Below are 20,375 nucleotides of genomic sequence, written 5' to 3' on the forward strand. Positions count from 1 at the left end.
TGAGGACAACACATACAATTATTAAATGAGGTGCCAATAGGGTGTTAGCAATTTAGTGTCCATTTTTACAAAACAACATTTCAGATAATTTGATTATATTTTTTAATGTATTTGTTGTATTATCTTGATACAAGTTGGTATATGTATTATTAAATGATGCCGTTAACATTCAGGGATCCTAAACGTATTTTGTACTAAGTATTAAGACTATAAAGTATAGTACTTTAAATGAGCAGCCCTGTTTGTCCACCATGAAATCCGAACAGCATTTCATGAGTGAGTGGGCTCTGCAAAGAGCAACACACCGCAGCGAGAAACGCGATTTGTAGTTTCCTTTCCCCCCGTTTACGAGCTGGTAAACCACGGTGCCTGCTCTAAAGAACTACCGTTCCCAGGGATCCCTGTGCGACAATTAGAAACGTCAACAAACCAGTGAACATTAGGCGGAGCAGACCAAAATCCCAAACAAGGAAATAATGGGGGAATTATATAAAACCAGATTATATAATTAATGCATGTAATAATTAATATTTATTTTATTGTAAATGAAGACGTATTTATGGGTTAAAATGGATTACGACTTCAAAACAAAGCTGGCGGCCGAGCGAGAGAGAGTTGAAGATCTGTTCGAATATGAAGGTTGCAAAGTGGGTCGAGGCACCTACGGGCACGTTTATAAAGCTAAGCGCAAAGACGGGTAAAATAAGATAAGATAAGATGGTACTTTATTGATCCCAATTTGGGAAATTGTTTTTGTTGCAGCAGCATAAAAGACAAGGCATTTTACAATAAAACAAAACTAGAAATAAACAAGAATATAAATAAAATAGAAAATATACATGTTGATATTATATACAAAGATAAATATATGACATATGGAATATTAAATATTGAACAGATTATATATGTGTAAAATGTACAGCGAGGTTGTATTCCAAGAGAAACTATGGAGCAGAGAGTTCTCTTCCAGCCAGAGGTGATTTATTGTACAGAGTTATTGCAGTGGGCAGGAATGTGTTCCTGTATCGGTCCTTGTGACAGCGGAGCTGCAGCAGTCTGTTGGAGAAGAGAGCACTGGCCACAACAGACTAGAAGATCTCCAGCATCTTGCTGCACACATGGAAGGATCTCAGCTTCCTCAGAAAATAGAGTCTGCTCATCCCCTTCTTGTACACAGCGTCAGTGTTGATCCTCCAGTTCAGCCCATAAGTGCACTCCCAGGTACTTGTCTTCTTCGCGGTGTTGATGGAGTTGACGGAGACAGCAGCCTGCTTCATGCACAATATTTAAATGCCCTGCTATCGTCGTTCATCGCGATAGTGACATTCAGCTTTCTGTCGTGCTTCCCACACACACAGCCAAACTTTATCTCACTCCCACAGTCGAATGTCGTCTGTTCCGTATTCTATTTTATTTCTTACAATGTTACTGTCAAGCATGTGACAGTGCCCTTGTGATTGTGTACATGTACAACAACAGGAAGCTGACAAACATGCTCTCACATGTCTGCAGAGTCTCTATTTGTTGCTTCTGGACAGAGGTCGGACAAGTACTCAGATCTTGTACTTGAGTAAAAGTAGAAGTACTCAGATCTTAATAAGATCTGAGTACTTCTACTTTTACTCAAGTATAAGATCATCTTATACTTGAGTAAAAGTAGATGTACTCAGATCTTGTACTTGAGTAAAAGTAGATGTACTCAGATCTTGTACTTGAGTAAAAGTATATGTACTCAGATCTTGTACGTATGACATGAATAAAGTAAAAGTACCAGAGTGTAGGAATACTCTGTTAAAAGTCAGAAGTCCTGCATTTACTATGTTACTCAATTAAAAGTACAAAAGTAATACCATTATAATATCCTTAAAGTAGCGACAGTAAAGTAGTGATTGTGCAGATTGGTCCATTTCAGAATAATATATATGATATGTTTATAATGATTGATCATGAAAGTGTTCTCAAAGCTGGTGAAGGTGCAGCTAGTCTGAAGTACTTTGTAGACTGCAGGGTAGCTGGTGGATTTACTCCAGGTGGAACTACATTCCTGTAAATGTATTGTATTTGGAGTACAAGTGCATGATTAACCTCTGAATTATGGAGTATAAGTAAAAAGTAGGAACAAAATAGTTTTCTTTCTTTTTTTGCGGAATGACAGCGTATAATGTTATTGACAGCGCGCCTGCAGCAGATACACTTCTACTGCAGGAGTAGTCCATAACAGGACTTCAGAAGGATTATGGCAGGGGTGTCCAAACTCTTTCACCAGCGACGTGCAGTCAGGGGAGGCAGAGCCTCACCCGTCATACTCCAATGTAACGGAAAAACAACTAAAGAAAAAACTAAATAGTAATAATAATAAAATGTCTCCACTGATCTGTGTTGTAAGTGTGATTTCTGTTTGATTCCAATCGCTTTTTATAGTCAAAATCAGCAAATTTGCCGAGCTCCGCTACAACTACGGGGAGCGATGAGAAGTGAGGCAGGGACGAGCTCTGCCTCTCGTAAGCCCACAGTAACGGCGCGTCAACACTACAGCGTCGGAAGTGTCGACAACTCCAATCTGCCAATAGAGAGGCGAAGTCACGCCCATCTACTTCCGGCCCATGGGACCCCGGAAGCGAAAAATTAACATTGAATTCAATGGAGAGAGAACACGTATCTTTTGATCCCGTTTGAATTGTGCCACGAACTACACATATGATGTTTCTCAATCTTAAACAATAAGTTCCATGTCAAAAAAGTCACATTTTGTCGTAAAACTGTTGAAATATAAGACTATGAAAAATACGCGACTACAAAGACTACAAATTCCAAATCCCATTCTGGGTCGCGTAAGGGATGTCACAGGCGATAATGCTCCAAGTGGTTGCGACTCGTAATTAAAGCGAAGAAGAAGAAGATCTCATAACCGATTTATTCCCTCCAATAAATAAGAGATTGCTAAAAATAAATGCACTTTTACAAGATGCCTGTGTGCTTTGTACCAGGTTGTAATCACATAAGTGATCAAACCACTTGCTCGTTCTCTCGATTCCCGTCTGATGAAAGGACCAGGAGTCGCTGGATCAGACATATCAGGTAATATCATAGGTAATATACATGTTGTGCATGGAACATATATAGTCAAGTTAGCTACCTAGCTAGTAGCGACGAGTAGCGAGCACGTTAGTTAGCATTACATTACTTAGCCTTGTCATTTTTAGTAGCCTTACCATGAAGTTATTATTTTATTACATGAAGTAAGAGTAAGAGTAGATGGTAAGTATTTCGTGAAACATTTGAAGAGTAGCCTACTGCGCCATCCACCGGGTGCTATGGAAGCAGTCAGGGAGAGTCGAAGGCAGGCAGGGAGCTTTGCATGACATTCTTCTGGACGTGTTTCATTGTGATGACAGTAAGGGTGAGTCAATCTGTTTGTTGGAAAGACAGTAGTTGAGTGATTACTGAGAGAAAATTATTAGAAGAGATAATTATTCAAAGTGTTGTTACTTTAAAGTGTTGTTACTGACCTTTTTCTCTTTTATTTCCTTTCCCTCACCTGTAACTGCTGAGACCCTGAGGAACATGCACACTGACCTGCTCTGGCAACCTGACTTCCACTGTACGTAATAGTATTTGGTTATGGTATATTATTTATATACATCAAAGGCACAATGCACCCCCCAGAGACACACATGTATTGAGTGTGATATTGTGCATAAGTCAAGTGAAATCATCTTTACACACTAGAAAACTGTAGGAGCGGCAACTTGTTTTGAAATTGAATTTTTAATATCCGATAATAAAGTGGATCTGTTTTCTTTATTCTTCTCTCTTCCCAGCTCCATCCATCACCGTGCTCTGTTCCTGCAGGTCCTGCTTGCTAATCAATGCTCATATGTTTTCACACAATTACAAATAAAGTCAATGTATTGTATGACATGAAGTTGTGCTTCATTCGGAGTCAATAATACATTCATTCTGCCTTCAACTGCACAATGACTGTGGACTGCACCGACATCCATGTAGCTGCCCCCCCCAGTAAGATGAACCAAGCAAAGAGGGTCACTATCATGCCCAAGGACATCCAGCTGGCCCGCTGCATCCGCGAGAGAGGGCTTAGACTGACCTGAGACCAGCACACCCAAACACAACGGCTCTTTTAAGAGCCACCTACAGTTTCAAAGAGTTGCAATCCTAGTTATTATAATTATTAAACTGGTTCATGTGTCACTTAGTTTACTGAACCGTGATGAGTGAAAGAAATGAGTGAGGTAGTGGTTTAAAGAAGTTACAAAGACATTAATATATGAGTGACAGGTCAGTGTAAACACAAGCTTCTGTCAATTATGGATCATTCAAACTATATACAAATAATATGTAATAAAGTTCTAAAACAAGTATTAGGTATATTCCTTGATAGCTTTTGGAGAAGGTTGTTTTTAAGTTTACTAAAATCTATCGTTTCAACTGTTTCACTTTATAAAAAGGAACAGGTGAGTAGAGCATCATTGAGTTTCTTATTCTGTCAGTAAATTATCCAGATGAAATGTTTATCATTATTTTAGTCAACCCTAAACAAATTGATTGTACCTTTTTAATAATGACCTTACATGGTCGGCAAAGTTAAATTAACTTCAATCAAATCTGTTCTGAGAAAAAACTAATAAATGTTTAAAGATAGGAACTTGCCATCCCACTGAAAAACAGTCCGTAGAGATTTAAAGGCGTAGTTGTAGTTCAGTCCAACGTTTCATTTGGATTCATTTCGCCAACAGTCAACTATTTTCATAAAGAATATATATATTTTTCAAAGTCAACTTTATTGTCAATCTTACTCAGTTTGTGTTTATAGACAGAGATCAAAAAGACGTTTCCAACAATCCCAAATACGAAAAATTAAATTATACAATTTACAGATATGTAATGTATACAAATATATATATATCCTATATACACCATCATGTATAATGATGGTGTATGATGTAGAAGGAAGTGTGGTAGATAACAAGTAAATATAGAGTTACATACAGATCCATGTTACAGCAAAAGATGGAATAACTAAGAAACACGCAGTATAATAATAATTACATGCAACAATGAAATAACTGCTCAGCGTCTCCACCACAATCCCAATCTGCTGTGTCCTGTTTTCCTCCCCTCTGCATAACACCCATCGCACATACGGAACACAACGCAGAGTCTGAGGGTGTTAAGAGTATGTTTATTTAAATGTCCTCCTCTCTACTGGCCAACACAGGGAGCATATGCTGGGTGTAGAATTGTTCCAGGAGGAGGAGATTTCCATGCCATGCAGGGTCTTTGGGGATGGGGATGATGATCGCCTCCTTCGTGGTCCACACAACAAAGTAGCAGACTCCGGTCTGTGATGTGCAGCTGCCCTTGGACCTGGTGCCAGTATGGGTGATATATGACCCACCCTCCTCACGGAGACAGAAGGATGGTAACTGGGCTGCCTCCGCGATGGTCATGTTCATGTCACCAAAATCCTTGAATCTACACACAGCAAATAAACTCAAATGACACAACGAGATGTAAAAGGAGATCACACATACAGTATAGACTATATAAAACTGTCCGCTTCAATCTGAAGAGCAACTAAAACAAAACACGGGAGTGTACCTTGTTAGCTAATGTTAGCTAGCTGACATTAACGTTACACAATTCACTCATATTACTCACCGAAACCTTGTAAAGCCGGTCCCGCTGCTCTTACAGAACCGACTAACTCCCCTTTCGTGTATGTACAGCTCTCAACGTGTCCAGACTTGTAGTCACCTCGTTTTATACTTTTATTCTCATTCTGAAAGAAACAGGTGAAACGTGCTAACGTGACGGCCGTCTTTGTGATGGTGACGCGTATTGTGCGAGACGAGAGACCTGTAGTTCACTCAGCGGTTTCACACAAAAAAATGTGTAACTTCACAGTTTTACGACACATTTTTATTTTTTTGACTTGCAAAATATTCTTTTAAATTGACAAACATCATATGTGTCATTCGTGGCACAATTCAAACGGGATCAAAAGATAACCTTTCTCTCTCCATTGACTTCAATGTATAATTTTACGCTTCCGGGGTCCCATGGAGGCTCCCGGAAAGGGAGGGACTTCGCCTCTCTATTCACTTTGAATGGGGTGACGTCACGTTGCCTCGCTTTTTCGCCGAACTGAATTGTGGGTAGCAGAGCGGTCCGTCTCCGCCGGAGACGCCGGAGTAGCCAGCGCCAGCCAATCAAATCCCGTTTCGGAAAATCTGACAGCTGAAGCCGTAGCCAATCAAACCGCGTCTAAGCTGGGAGAGATATCCCGCCGTTCATTTCTATATTTCAAAACAAGATGGAGGAGAAACTAACTATCTCCGTAGCAAATCACCCGGTTTTGTATGACCAGACCCTCTTCACCTACCGGGATACAAACCGGAGGAACCAGGCATGGAGGGAGGTGGCAGAGACAGTGGGGGAAACTGGTAGGTTTTCGCCTGTTTGGGGAGTTTATATATATATATATATATATATATATATATTGCTCCCATAAAATCCCCGGGGGTTTTTGCTTTGTATGTCGGGGGGCGGGAGATTCATGTGATTGGTTGTTGGTCGCGTTGCTTGAATAAAATCCCCAAGCTCCAGACACGCCCAGCTCCAAGCTTTTTTTGAAGCTGTAGTGTGGACGCTCCGTAACTGGCTGGAGTGCGGGCATTAATTTAACGCGGGCACTTATTTTGTGAGTGCGCTCCAGCCAGTTGCTGTGGGGTGAGGTGAGGCACAGATGAGCTCTGCCTCACCTCAGATGCGTCACCCCACAGAAACTGGCTGGAAAGCGGCCCCTAAGCGCATGCCTGCACCATCTCACTGTATGTCACCAATGTAATGTTGGTAGATCCCTTTATTACATTTATTCTCGCCATCCATAGTCTCTAAATAACTTATTTAACGTATGATATTTGGGCTCGCTTGTCTCATCGTACAACGGCAATGAAAAAAGCACCAGGGGAGGCAGCCATAATCTCTGCCGCACTGCAGGGGGCGCACGTGAGCCCACAGGTTCTTGTTGCTACTGTTATTCTACGCAGAGACGGTACACAAACAACAAGCTAGACTTTTGAAACTAGAGGAAGATAAGGAGGACTTTTACAAAACAGAAATAGAGATTGTTGTCCAGAAGGAGAGCATGGACTTCATCTTCAAGTCAAGGTAAGACCACCATTGTAATGAACATGGGATCTTACTAAGAGAGAACAATCCAATATTTAGATGTTGGGTATCCTTTTGTTGAACAGTCTGTTTAAAATGAATCGAAGCATCAGACTAAAAAAGCTTTTGAAAATAACCGAATATTTCGATTAAGGTCAAAATATAATATTTGTAAATCTGACTCTGAAAGAGTCCGCGCCTCACTAGCCATGAACCTCACCGCACGTCACTGTCTTTCACTGAGGGCCACTTACGGAAACACATACGAAGGGCTGGGCCCCTCACTACAGGTGAGGTATATTGCCTCATAAGTTCAGTTATAAGTTATCAAAATCAATCAAATGTAAGTAAAGTATTCCTGATACTTAAATATGCTCCCCTCCTGTTGTGTTCGGGTCAAATCTGACCGATTCACTACTTTCATCAATCATCACTTTTCAGTTTTACATTCGATCGCATCAAGGCTTTATGATATCCTTCACAGCAGACATTTGAGCATGTCAAATTGCTGATCACCACTTCCATTGCATTTTGGATGATTTAGTGAACTTTGTAACACCATGGTGTTCCCGGTCAAAAATGACCGCCATAAAGAAATGGAATTAGTAACCATCTGGATCAGATAAAACACACACACAACAATTTGATACATTTCCCGCTCTTATGTGCCCATCCCCCACATGGATCACACCTGACACACGCAATATATGTTCAGTGTCTATTCTTTGTATATTTATGTACTGCAGTTCTTCGTGTATACCAGTAGTCTGATACAATATGTACAGGTTGAAAGGGTGTTAAATGAAATGTGGTGATGATGAATGGTTTTAGTGTTAATCTAATAGCAGTTAAAGCAGGACAGGAGGGTTAAGTACAAACCGCCTCCATCACAGCTCTCCAGAGGGTTTACTTTATTTGGTCACAGAAAGAGTTGCAGCTCATTCCTTGAAACAGAAGCCTCAGATTGCTTATAATAAGGGGAAATAGGAAGGTCTATTTCAAGCTGGTTATGCAAATAACTTATTAGCTTTTTTTAACTAATATTTGTTTGAAAAAGTTTTCAACTTTAATTGGCTGAATTTATTAGAAAATTGTGCTTATTAACACATGTATACTACTGTGTAATATATGTTTACATATATAGTTAAGATGTACAATAAAAGAAAAGCACAAGTTTCAGGAGTATTCTATTATACTTTTAGAATTTGGGGCCACAGTTGGCCCCCGAGCCGTAGTTTGGACACCGCTGGATTATGGGGACAGACTGAAAAACGCTCAATGTTCAGAATTATTATTATTATTATTATTATTATTATTATTATTATTATTATTATTATTCATGTCAAAATGAATATTAAAGTCACCCAAAAATAATTACTTAAACTGTTTTAGGAACAAAAGTTGATAAATACTTTGAGGATTGATAACAATTCAGAATAAGGACCCGGAGCGGGGTCCACTGTGAGAATTGAAGGGTGCTGCAGTGTTTCCAGGCTGCGTGCCACAGACTGAGAGCAAGGCTTTGAACAAGTTATGATGTTAAGGCTGATGACACATTTCATTCATTTACTCCACTTTATGCACATATGACTCTCTTGGGCAAATGCAGAGAGGGGGTCCAGGCCACTGAGCCCTCTACTAACATGACTTCCCTTTTCTCTGATGACAGAAAGTATGCACTGAAACAAATAGAAGGCACTGGAATATTAATGTCTGCCTGCAGAGAAATCGCTGTAAGTTACAACTTTTGATGAGTCTGTTTTTTTCCATGACCTTCGGTCCCGGTTTATTTTGAAAGGAAAAGTTGTGTCGTAAACTTTGTGTGGAATATTCTACTTTACTTCTACTGCTTTTTTATTTAAATTGATTTGAGCTGATAGAAATGTATTTCATGCCTGCTAATGTTAGCTTAGCTTAAGGACTGTAGTCATGTCCTTTCTTATTCTATACTAACTCACACGGAGGCAGACATACCACAAACAAACGGTGTAGTATCTTTCATGTCTGCTGAACCTGCTGTTTCTTCATTATAATTCTTACATTTCAAGTACTGTGTAAAGGAATGTTAATAGTTTGACTCGTCATGAACTGCCTGCACATAGAGGTCGTGTAGATCTAGATGCTTTGTGCTGTAATGAAATAAAGACTGCTATAGCTTTACACGAAATGATCTCTACGTCCTGCTTTAGGGATAAGGAGATGTCTTACAAGAAGGCGAAAAAGAGAAGAGGGAACTCTTTCTTTTTGAAATGCTTTATCTGTTGAAAGAAAACAAATACTTTATTCTGGAAACCATTCAGTTCTGAACAGAGCCATTATACAGACGTGCACCTGGTGACGTCATAGTGAGGGTCTGTGACCTAGCACCTGAGTCACCTTACCTCAAAGGGCCAAGTGCATCAACAGCTGTCAGTGTGCAGAAGTAAGAGTAGTGGCCCAATGTAACTGAGTACATTTACTCAAGTGCTTTACTTAAGTAAAACATTAAGTCATTTACTTGAGTATTTTCACATTATGCTACTTTTATGCAACTACATTTTGTAGGCAAATGTTGTACTTTTACTCCACTACATTTACTTTGCGTATTTAGCTACTAGCTACTTTGCAGATTTTGATTATTAAAGGTGGGGTAGGTAAGTTTCAGAAACCGGCTCGAGATACACTTTTTGTTATATTCCATGGAATGCTCTTAACATCCCGATGGCAATGAATATCTGAAGTGCTTTGACAAAAAATCCATAAAAAAAGGTCATCTGTAGAAGCCGTAGTACTGTAGAAAGTACAACCAATCGGATTGGATGGCCTACCTGCCTGTCAGCCTTCCATCGGGGCACAAACTTATCTCGTGCCCTCATTGGTCATGTGCGCGTGCGTGTGTGTTGGAGGAGGGGCTCTGTGAGGAAGTGGCAGATTTTCTCCGGTTGTGTATTTTCAAATTCTAGCGATCTCAAGCCGGTTTCTCAAACTTACCTACCCCACCTTTAATACAGAATATAAATCAACTAATACATTATCATACATTATTAAAGGTTAAGCCACTGAACACATTAATGCATAATATTTATAATACAATAATGTCAAATATAAGCTGCTTGAATTCTGCATAAGGAGTACTTAGTTTTGGTACTGAGAGTATATTTAGATTTGAGTACTTTTTTTGTTTGACTGTTTCTCATACTCCATACAGGGCACATTACTCTGACAATGTTTCACAATACTACACAACAAATATGTATATTTCTTGTAAACATATACTTTTTATAATCGCTCTATATTTGCTCTTATTTTACAACTGAATTCCTCTTACTGTGCTTATTGACAGCTCATTGTATTTCTTTGTTCCAACATGAAGCATCTGCACACTGCTCCCGTGACATCCTCTGCACTACTCTGTTTCTTCTTGCACCATTTCTATTCTTTTTCAAATGTTTTTTATTGCTCAATGTCTTATATGTTGCATTGTTGGAGGAGCTTCGGATGGTCAGTGCCACGTGTACGCTGCTGTGTGTGACAGGCAGAAAGCCTTTGAACATAAGCACCGCTAGAGAACTTCCTGTATGTGTGAACCTGCTCTGTGTAAACCTCATTCTGTTTTTGAGTCTGATGGTTCAAAGAACAATTCAAGGTCAACTTTTATCATGAACATGTTCAAGACGTCCATAATGAGGTTGGGACTATGTCGCTTGTGTTTCTGTGATGGTCTCTGGTTCCGGGTGCAGGAGGCGGAGCCTGCTCTGAGCAACAGTGTGCAAACACTGTGAGTGACACTGAGCAAACAGTCACACATTCAACGGTTCAGCAACATGTTACATATTTACATCTTCTCTTTTTGCCACCATCATTCCTGGAAACACAATGGTATGCCGAGCAATAAGTAAAGCCATTTTCAAAAGCAGAGGTGGAGAAGTACTTGGATCTACTTGAGTAAAAGTAGAAGTACCAGAGTGTAGGATTACTCAGTTATTGTCCCCACAGTGTTGTGTTTTGTTTTGTCTTTTTCTGTCTTTGGTTTCATGTTTTATTTAAAAGTCTTCACCCCCTGTCCTGCCTGTCGCTGTCTGCCTGTGTTCCCTCCTCCCTGGTTACCCGATTGTGTGCACCTGGTGCCCCTGTGTGTTCTCCCCCCTCCTCACCTGTGTCTTGTTTGTGTGATTAGTCTTGTGTGTATTTAACTTCTGGTTTTTCTGTCTGTCATTGTTGGTTCATTGTCTGTCTTTGACTGTGTCACGGGGTGGCGTTCTGTTTCTTACGCTTTGGCCTTGGCCTTGAAAGAAAGGTCTTTTTTCGTTCCTTGGAATAAAGGTTTTCGTTGAAATCTGCACTTGGGTCCTGCCTGCTTCACTCAACGCTGACAGTTATAGTAAAAGTCCTGCATTTAAAAGGTTATTCAAGTAAAAGTATTCTCATCAACATATAGTTAAAGTACCAAAAGTAAAATGAGTCATTGTGCAGATTGGTCCATTTCAGAATAATATATCTGATATGTTTTATAATGATTGATCATGAAAGTGTTCTCAGAGCTGGTGAAGGTGCAGCTAGTCTGAAGTACTTTGGAGACTGCAGGGCAGCTGGTGGATTTACTCCAGGTGGAACTAACGTCATGTAAATGCATTGTATTTGGGGTAAAAGTACACCATGTACCTCTGAATTGTAGAGGAGTATGTAGTAGCATAAAAGGGAAATACTCAAGTTAAGTACAAGTATCTCAAAATTGTACTTCAGTACAGTACTTAAGTAAATGTACTTAGTTTCTTCCCAGCTCTGTTCTGAAGTATACACACCTGTCAGTGGATGTGCTCAGGCTTGTAGAGAGCAGCAGGACAAATACACTGATCCCAGAATAAATAAATAGTTAATGAGCAGTTAAGATACCTTTGTTAATTTGTTTTAACTAACTAAGCACTCACAAACTTTTCATATATCAGATGCTCTCATGATTTCTCCCTCTGTAAAACAGATGTCTGACAGGCTTTGGTTCTGTATCATTCTGTCTCTCTTGCTTTGTGGTGACGGTGAGACTTGGTATGTCACACGGTGCCTCCTCAGTGTGCTGCTGGTGTGTTAGCTTCCTGTTAGCCTACATACAGAAACATGCTGGCTCATTTCCTCGCCTCAGAGGAACCTTCTGGCCAGCTCAAAAATGCATACAGGAAACACGAGGCCTTCATTTTGTTTTCAACTCGTTCTTTTTCCGTGAGCAATCGAATTGTTTTCACTGCCACATTATGAATGTGATTTCCATTATAAGAAATGATTTGCAAAGCATACATAAACACAGATAGATATAAGGCAGGGGTACTCAAATACAAATCTTAAAGGTCCAACATCTTTTTTTCAATAAGACAAAGGTCCGTTTATTACGGTCATTCAAACTTTTAAACAATTGCAACAAGGTTCTTAACACGAGGTTGCAAAAACAAAGATAATCTGTATGCAGCTGTTTTCATTGTTATTGTGTCTGTGCTTGATCCCTCAGAGTCGCAGTGTAAGAGCTGCAGTTATGAATAAAGGCAGCTGCACCCTCTTTCATTCAGCATTCCCATTAGTGCTTTATAAATGTCTCGCCCCCTTGTGTGTCCACTGAGGTTCGTCAGGCCCAACACATCTTCAACAAACTCCCCCTTTGCCTCGTCATAAAAACTCACAAACACCAGCAACTGAGCATTGTCAGTGGTGTCAGTGGACTCACCCACAGCTAAGGAAATGCACTGTGCATTTTCTATTCCATCACAAAGCTGATGAATCAAATCACCAGCCAGTATTTATGTTCTTCTGGTTGCTGTGGAATCTGAGAGGGGGTTTGCTTGATCTGACCTGTTATTTCCTCTTTGTGTTTGCCTTCAACATGGCCTCCATCACTTCAGACATGCATTCTTTATACTTCAGTTATTATCCAGTGGAAAGTCCTTACCTGCTGGCCTAGTTCAATCAAAGTGGTTACTTTTTTTTGGCTGGGCAGTGTAGTTTTACACACCGTCTTATTTGACTTTCTCAGGACTTAAAACTGTTTTTTGGGGGCAGACCCCCTCAAAGAAAAAAATATATTTACAAACGTAATGTCATCATCTTAATAGTTTTGTATGCTCATCCGTGAGCAGAGCATCAAGTTGACGTCTATTACAGCTGAATTCGGCGATTACCATCTTGTTCAGCAAAACGACTCACAAACGTATTAAGATCTAAAGCTTCAGTGCGTTTTGATTCAATGCTGAGTACAGCCACACTGACAGTCTCTTCTTTGTCAGACCGCAAATACCTCATTCCTTCAGTGCTTGGGTCCGAATGCTTCTCGTTTTACGCCGTTCAAATGAAATCTCCGCCAATCATATTTCCACGCTCAGGCCGGGGGAGGGGTTACAAGACGTGCGTCTTGTGCTGCATTCACTTGCACTCGGACATTAGAGACTTTCTCTCATAAATGTCCGATGAGCCACAACTTTCTTTCAAAACAAAGCCTGCCAACTGGGGTGGCAAGGCCTATTTTTTCACACCCATGCTACCCCCCGGTAGGTGAAACTAGGCTACTAGTAGCTACTAGCTACAGTACAGATGCAACTAGATGAGCTGTTAACTCTCGCTCTGACTTTTTTTTTTTTTTAATAAACACACACGCATTCCGCAAAGACCAGCCCTACTGTGCCTCTGATTCGCAGGACTGTTACGTCATGTTGGACGACGCTGAAGTTGGCTTCGATTCAGAGCATCCGATTCGGCAGTTAAGGGGAAAGTTAAGGGACATTTAATTTACAACAGCGCTGAGCGAACAATCCTCCGTGTTTGAACCTCTTAAATCGCTGCATAGCCGATTTATCTGGACTGGATTATCCCAGAGAGGCTAAAGATTCTTATAACACAGTTTCAGATTTGTGAAACCTTTATTCTATTTGTGAAAATTAAAAAAAGTGAGATTTCAGTGCTTTTTTTACATGTAGACCTAGATGGGCGGGCACAAACAGGACGACACTCCCAGTACCTGCCAGAGGACAGCAAGGCAGGGAGCACAGACAGGCAGAAGGGGGGAGGGGTCGTCACAACATGTTCTTTTGTTTGGTTTTATTGTTCTGTCTTTTTATTTATTTAAGTATTCCAGTAATGTATGTTGCATGTTTTAATATGATTGTATTTACTTGTTTAAATGAAATTTCAATCAATCAATCAATGTTTATTTATATAGCCCAATATCACAAATGTTACATTTGTCTCAGTGGTCTTCACAGTGTGTACAGAATATCAGTATGACAATACGACACCCTCTGTCCGTAGACCCTCACATCGTACAAGGAAAAACTTCCGAAGAAAACCCAGTTTAAAGGGAACATGGGAGAAACCTCAGGGAGAGCAACAGAGGAGGGATCCCTCTCCCAGGACGGACAGACGTGCAATAGATGCCGTGTGTAACCTAAAACCTACATTTGTTTTAGGTTCACTTATAAAATCTGTCCAGGGACAACAGATGAAAAATAGCTTCTTGGCTAACTCTGGCACATTTACAGGAATGTTAATTAATGTGCACGTCCCTGTTAAACAAATGAATAAATAAATAACAATAAGTGTATGCTCCTCATTTAGGTGATAATTCTTTATCTACAAAGTTTTCGTATCTTAAATACTTAAATAGATGTTAAAGGAATTCAGGTTCATGAGATAAAGGAAAAGGCTAACCTTCAGTCTTTCATCCACTTTGAACAGCTTCTGCTGTTTTGTCCTAAAGCTAAATATGAATAGAAATTATTTTTCTGAGAGAGAAGACAGGATTACAATGAACCAACTTTCTCACTCCATTGTTACCAAAGTGTTATTTTCTAATCTTGTAATGTCTTTCACATTCCAAGCAATCCTAGTACTCAAGATGACATACTGTAATTAGGCAAACAAAGCCTGTTGCTTAAAGTAAACTTGAACAATGCTAGTTATAGACTATATTTAATTTCCTGTTGAAATGTTTTGCCTGTAACTGTAAATACATTACTGTAAGTTTATATAAGTATACCTACTTAGCTGTTGAATTTTTATTTGCAACAAAAAATTATAATACATTTGAGAAGTAAAGACTTTATTCTTCCTTAATTAGCTGTCCATACTTACCAGATTTGATAAGTCTAGGTCTAGTGGTTTCAGATCAGGACTTGGTCTAATGTGGTCTACATGTAAAAAAAGCACTGAAATCTCCCTTGTTTGTATTTTCACAAATAGAATAAAGATTTTACAAATCTGAAACTCGGTTATAAAGAATCTTTAGACCCTCTGGGATAATCCAGTCCAGATTTGACGAGTCTAGGAAAAGTGGTTTTAGATCAGGACCTGGTCTAATGTGGTCTAGATTTAAAAAAAAAAAAAGCAGCAAAATCTCCCTTGTTCTTATTCTCACAAATAGAATAAAGGTTTCACAAATCTCAAACTGGGTTATAAAGAATCTTTAGATTCTCTGGGATAATCCAGTCCAGATAAATCGGCTATGCAGCGATTTAAGAGGTTCAAACACGGAGCATTGTTCGCTCAGCGCTGTAAATTAAATGTCCCTTAACTTTCCCCTTAACTGCCGAATCGGATGCTCTGAATCGGAAGCCAACTTCAGCGTCGTGACTGACGGTGGGGCGAAAAAATGCTGACGGGATACTGAATGTGATTGGACCAAAGCGTTGACAGACACACACAGACAGTGGAACAGTCGTACATGCAGAGCGCTGTTTGCAGTGGACATAGCGGAGACTTTTTACTCGTTACGTTGTGGCGATGTCTCGCAGATAACACAGATAACACAGATAACACAGATAATACATATGAAAAGTATAATTTGCTCAGAGTCCAGAGACAGTTGTGGTTCGGTCCGGAGTCCGGACTTTGAGGATGCCTGATATAAGGTAGGCTATAGCTTACACATAATGGATACAATAATAATACTCAGGTGTACATCCATTGTCAGATCTTACCTCCTGTTCATTCTAAATGGTTCCATGAATTTCATTCACTAGATTCTTCCATTGTGAGTTGATTAAAGGGGACCTATCATGCAAAATGCACCTTTGTACGTCTTTTATACATGAATATGTGTCCCCGGTGTTCCAGGGAACTCACCAAGTGTCAGAAAACACAACCCTCTCTATTTTCCTCCTTCGCCAAATCTCTAAAAAAGTGGCTGCAACGGATCTGAAAAAAACGGATCCAGATTTCAACACTTTTCTACGTCACAAAGACGTGCTCCGCTTATTGGTCAACTCTCCACCTATCAGGGGAATGAGCCACGGCCACGTGCATTGCCAAACCTCTCATTCATTGATTCATTGATTTAGCCTGCCGATATAGGCTATCGGCAGGCTAAATCAACCCCAGTCACATCTGTGTTTTTGCCTGCTCTTGCCAGGATGTCTAAGATAGTTAAACGTTGTGCTGTTGTTGGCTGCAAGACTCGAGAAAGGGGACTGCATGCAGTGCCATCGGTGGAAAAAGAAAATAATCTGTGGCTAGACTTCATTTTCAAGGGACATGTGCCAGAAGACCCCGGCAGATTTCTGTTGGTGTGTTCCAAACTTTATGACTTTTCCCCACACTCGAACACAACTCGTCTCGTACTCCCTACACACACACCGGAAAACACACACACACACACACACACACACACACACACACACACACACACACACACACACACACACACACACACACACACACACACACACAGCAGTGGTGAGGATCTCAGCCTGCCACTGACGTTCAACCAGAAAACATCAGCCGTTAGCTGTTAGCAGTTAGCACACAGAGATCACAGCTCCTCATATCTGTTCAGAAACTGGACACAAGTTAAACAAGTACAAACCACAGACTGTCTGTGTCATGGCGAATACAGTCGCTGGTTTATTTATGTCTGTAGGCCGTTGTTATGAGTGTGGAGTGAGCATATACAACGTTAGCTTAGCCTGGTCGACCCAATCTCCATTCAGAAAACAAGCATTTTAAAAGTGTTTTCGCCTGCCGTCTGTCTGCAGACTTGTCAAGCATTAATTCATGGTTTTTACTAACCGGTATCAGTATGTTGTTACTTCGGCATCCTTTAGAAACATGTATTACAATTTAATCACGGTAAAATATGTTCATTTTGTTGTAGTTCCCGAGCCAGCGCGTCTTGTTTGAATGATGCGAGTAAACCATAGACTGTAAACACACTGGCAGCCGTGGTGAAACCATGGGTGAAACTCGAGCGTTTAGAGCGAACAACGACCCCTGATAGATCTCTTGAGAATGTGTATAAATATAGATACATTTTCATAACAAAACAATGGGGTTGCTAAGCCGTTGCTAGGCCAATTGTTGGAGTTGCTATAGCAACTCCAAGCTACCCCCTGGCGCTGCCCCTGGTGAGGACACATCCAATTTTGAAGCTGTAAGTTTTTATTTAGCGGTGTTTTTCCTGATAAAGCTATCTCTAGCTTGTAGTATGTAGCATGTAGCTTCGCCGAATCAATGTCGCCTCAAACCCAAATAGTAATCGGTTAGGTGTTTATATGTTTTTGTAACATTTTATTTTGTACGCTCCGCTGTCTTTGCTTTGTCTTTTATTTTAATTATCAGGCATTTGCTAACATGTTCAGACATGGCGTAATGGCAATCTGTGTGAAGGCTGTAAAGCCACGCCCTAGCCGATAACACAAGTATTTATTCTCCTATTCATTAGTATTTTGTATCCTCTAAAATCATATTGAGTAAGTTATAATAACAAACGTAATCTTCTGTAGGTAAGTGCAGTTTTTTGCAGCGTTATATGTAAAAGCTTTTGTGTGTTTACTTGTTTGCGCACATGAATATAAATGGGTGTGTTAGGATACAACACTGTGTATGTATGCGAGGGGACACACACACCACGAGTAAAACGGAGCTAAAGCCCTGTTGGTCTATTGTTGTTGACGAGGCCTTACCTCTAGCAACAGGCTAATTAGTGGCTAGCACTCATTACAGTCAGTCTACTGAGCTCAGCCCCTCTCCAACACATCATCTGTATTGAGTCAGAAACACAGCATGCACGTTACGGTTCAAACCTAACTCAGATTGGAAAAGGCTAAGCAAAGAGCTTTGCTAAATAGAGAGTTTTGCTAAATAGAGAGTTTTAGCCCCATCTTTTGGGATTTCTGACTATATTTATCCAAATAGTATTTTCTCATCCTGAATACTAAGTTGAGATGATTTTGTTCTAACTATGTTTTCTTCTTTACAGACCAGCACCTCACATACTTACTAATTAGTGACAATTTGTACATCCTCATGGCGGAAATGAAAGACTGTACCTGGCAGCCCTGCACTACAATGAAAACGCTGAGCGTGCACAAGCCACTACATCCACTGGAAACCCTCTGTATAAACTGCAGTTCCCAAAGGCCAGGAAGGGAGAATGCAGAGCAAAACCAGTAAAGACTGACCCCACATTCCGTAAGTGTTTAAAATATTTATTGTACAACTATTTACAAATATAAAATAAAAAAATTAGAAAGAACTTTCAGTTTTTTACATGCATATACTAATCTAAACCACATTTTTTGTTGTGCTTTTTTTAACATTGCACAGGCTACGTGGCCAACTTGATGGACCTCATCTTCGACCAAGTCTTTGTGGACCCTGCACCATTATGAGCGACCTGACAGGGACAGGGAGGAGGTCATCGCCGGGTATGCTACACGGTTCAATTTGGCTGCTGTCTGAACCTAACATAGACATTTTGCGGATCAGGAAACTCCCTGCGAATCCTGAGGACAACACAGGCCTGAATCACCACTCTGATCCTGCGTCCAAGGAAGCCCCAGCACCAGCTCACAAAGCTTCTGTAGGCTAGATACCTGTGACGCCTGAAATCCTTAAAAAAAATATTTAGTGTCATTTATACATAATACAAGTACATTTAGTTTTTTTTTATGGGTTCAAAGAACCGTTGATTTTGACAATAAAGTTCCGAGTTGATATCAAATGTGTCGTGATTATTCATGTTTGGATGGGTAAAGAATATTCTGATTTCAAAAGCATAAGGTTGTGTGTGGACTTTTGTTGTCGTACACATGGGTGTGTTATGCCATTACTGTGTAGTATATAATATAATAGTACATGTACAATGACAGAATGAAAGATTGCATAAAGCCATATACACCAGTATTTATTTCCATGAACAATATTAGCATTCGTTTTACAATTTCAGTCAAAACAAACAAACCACTCACTGCTCTATTTGCCTCAACTGTAGTCCACCATGTTCAGCTCTGTAAATATGCAACGCATTCTGCAGGGAGAACACATTCAGGCACACAGGCTCCAATCCAGTATGGTCCACCATACAGGTTACAGAGTCCTCAAGTTCCTGCATCCGTCTTGACACATTGTGATAAACATATATTGAATGACATGTGAAAAATGTATTCTCTAAACAGACAACTTAGTGAAGCTATCAAAAATGTTACCTGTGGTATCTCCATGCAGCACACATTCTCCGTTCAGAAGGCATCTGGCGCAATTTGCACAAAGAAGTCAATAACTGAGCTTTTAAAAACACATGAAACTACACACATTGCTGACAACTGAGGTGTTGTTGGAGTTATACTTTTTATCACCCTAAATTATTGAACTTTCCAACAGTTGTTGCACGATGTTGGAAGAAAAGGACTGTAAACTATTAATAAACGCAATGAGGCCATTGTATATATGCTGAAAATATGAATGTCTCCCTTTATCTGCTGGGTCCAGGCTCAAGGGCGTATGGTACTCTCAACTCTTTCCAGGACATGCCGGGGCCCTGCCTACCAGTAGCTTTGCCGATATCTGTGTTGATAGGTAATAGATTAAGAGCGGTGAATCATCTTAGATACAGGAAGCGCTCAAACGTTTGTGTGAGTTTATCAAATTTAGAAGTGATTCCATGTCAGCCACAGCTTGTTACAAAAAACCTGACTGATAGTGTGTTTAACAAACTTAAACTAGCTTTATTAAATGTCAGGTCTTTTGCAGGGAAAACATTTTTAAACAATGATTTTATCACCGAGCACAATCTCGATTTTATGTTTTTAACAGAAACTTGGATTGAACAAAATAACAGTGCAGCTGTTCTTATCGAATCAACCCCTCCCAACTTTAGTTTTATGAGTCAGGAAATAATGCATAAGAAAGGGGGTGGAGTTGCTATTCTGTTCAATGATTCCCTTCAATGCAGG

General features: G+C 40.1%; 1 protein-coding gene and 3 long non-coding RNA genes across 4 annotated transcripts; 3 read left to right on the top strand and 1 right to left on the bottom strand.

Annotated features, from left to right (window-relative positions):
* The first annotated feature begins 569 nt into the window (after nt 1–569).
* LOC117440231 (cyclin-dependent kinase 8-like) lies at nt 570–10,955 on the top strand. The gene is made up of 3 exons (XM_071202023.1): nt 570–697; nt 8,864–8,927; nt 10,914–10,955. The coding sequence occupies exons 1-3, from the start codon at nt 570–572 to the stop codon at nt 10,953–10,955; spliced, it is 234 nt and encodes a 77-aa protein (XP_071058124.1).
* LOC139433065 (uncharacterized) lies at nt 3,538–3,921 on the top strand. The gene is made up of 2 exons (XR_011642622.1): nt 3,538–3,601; nt 3,822–3,921. It is a non-coding gene; the product is annotated as an uncharacterized lncRNA (long non-coding RNA).
* Nucleotides 5,184–5,947, bottom strand: LOC139433064 (uncharacterized). Its single transcript, XR_011642621.1, has 2 exons — nt 5,683–5,947; nt 5,184–5,496 (listed from the first exon to the last, which is right to left on the bottom strand). It is a non-coding gene; the product is annotated as an uncharacterized lncRNA (long non-coding RNA).
* Nucleotides 10,956–17,512: 6,557 nt separating the features above from the next.
* LOC139433063 (uncharacterized) lies at nt 17,513–19,127 on the top strand. The gene is made up of 3 exons (XR_011642620.1): nt 17,513–17,572; nt 18,401–18,612; nt 18,748–19,127. It is a non-coding gene; the product is annotated as an uncharacterized lncRNA (long non-coding RNA).
* The last annotated feature ends 1,248 nt before the right edge of the window (nt 19,128–20,375 follow it).

The sequence above is a fragment of the Pseudochaenichthys georgianus genome, chromosome 24 (assembly GCF_902827115.2).
Source record: "Pseudochaenichthys georgianus chromosome 24, fPseGeo1.2, whole genome shotgun sequence".
NCBI lineage: Eukaryota > Metazoa > Chordata > Actinopteri > Perciformes > Channichthyidae > Pseudochaenichthys > Pseudochaenichthys georgianus.

What these genes read in the sequence shown, in the direction of transcription:
- LOC117440231 (XM_071202023.1), top strand. Translation starts at nt 570, where the DNA reads ATGGATTACGACTTCAAAACAAAGCTGGCGGCCGAGCGAGAGAGAGTT. An exon ending in AAAGCTAAGCGCAAAGACGG is followed by an intron (nt 698 to 8,863) that starts GTAAAATAAGAT and finishes CTCTGATGACAG; the next exon opens with AAAGTATGCACTGAAACAAA. An exon ending in CTGCCTGCAGAGAAATCGCT is followed by an intron (nt 8,928 to 10,913) that starts GTAAGTTACAAC and finishes TTCCGGGTGCAG; the next exon opens with GAGGCGGAGCCTGCTCTGAG.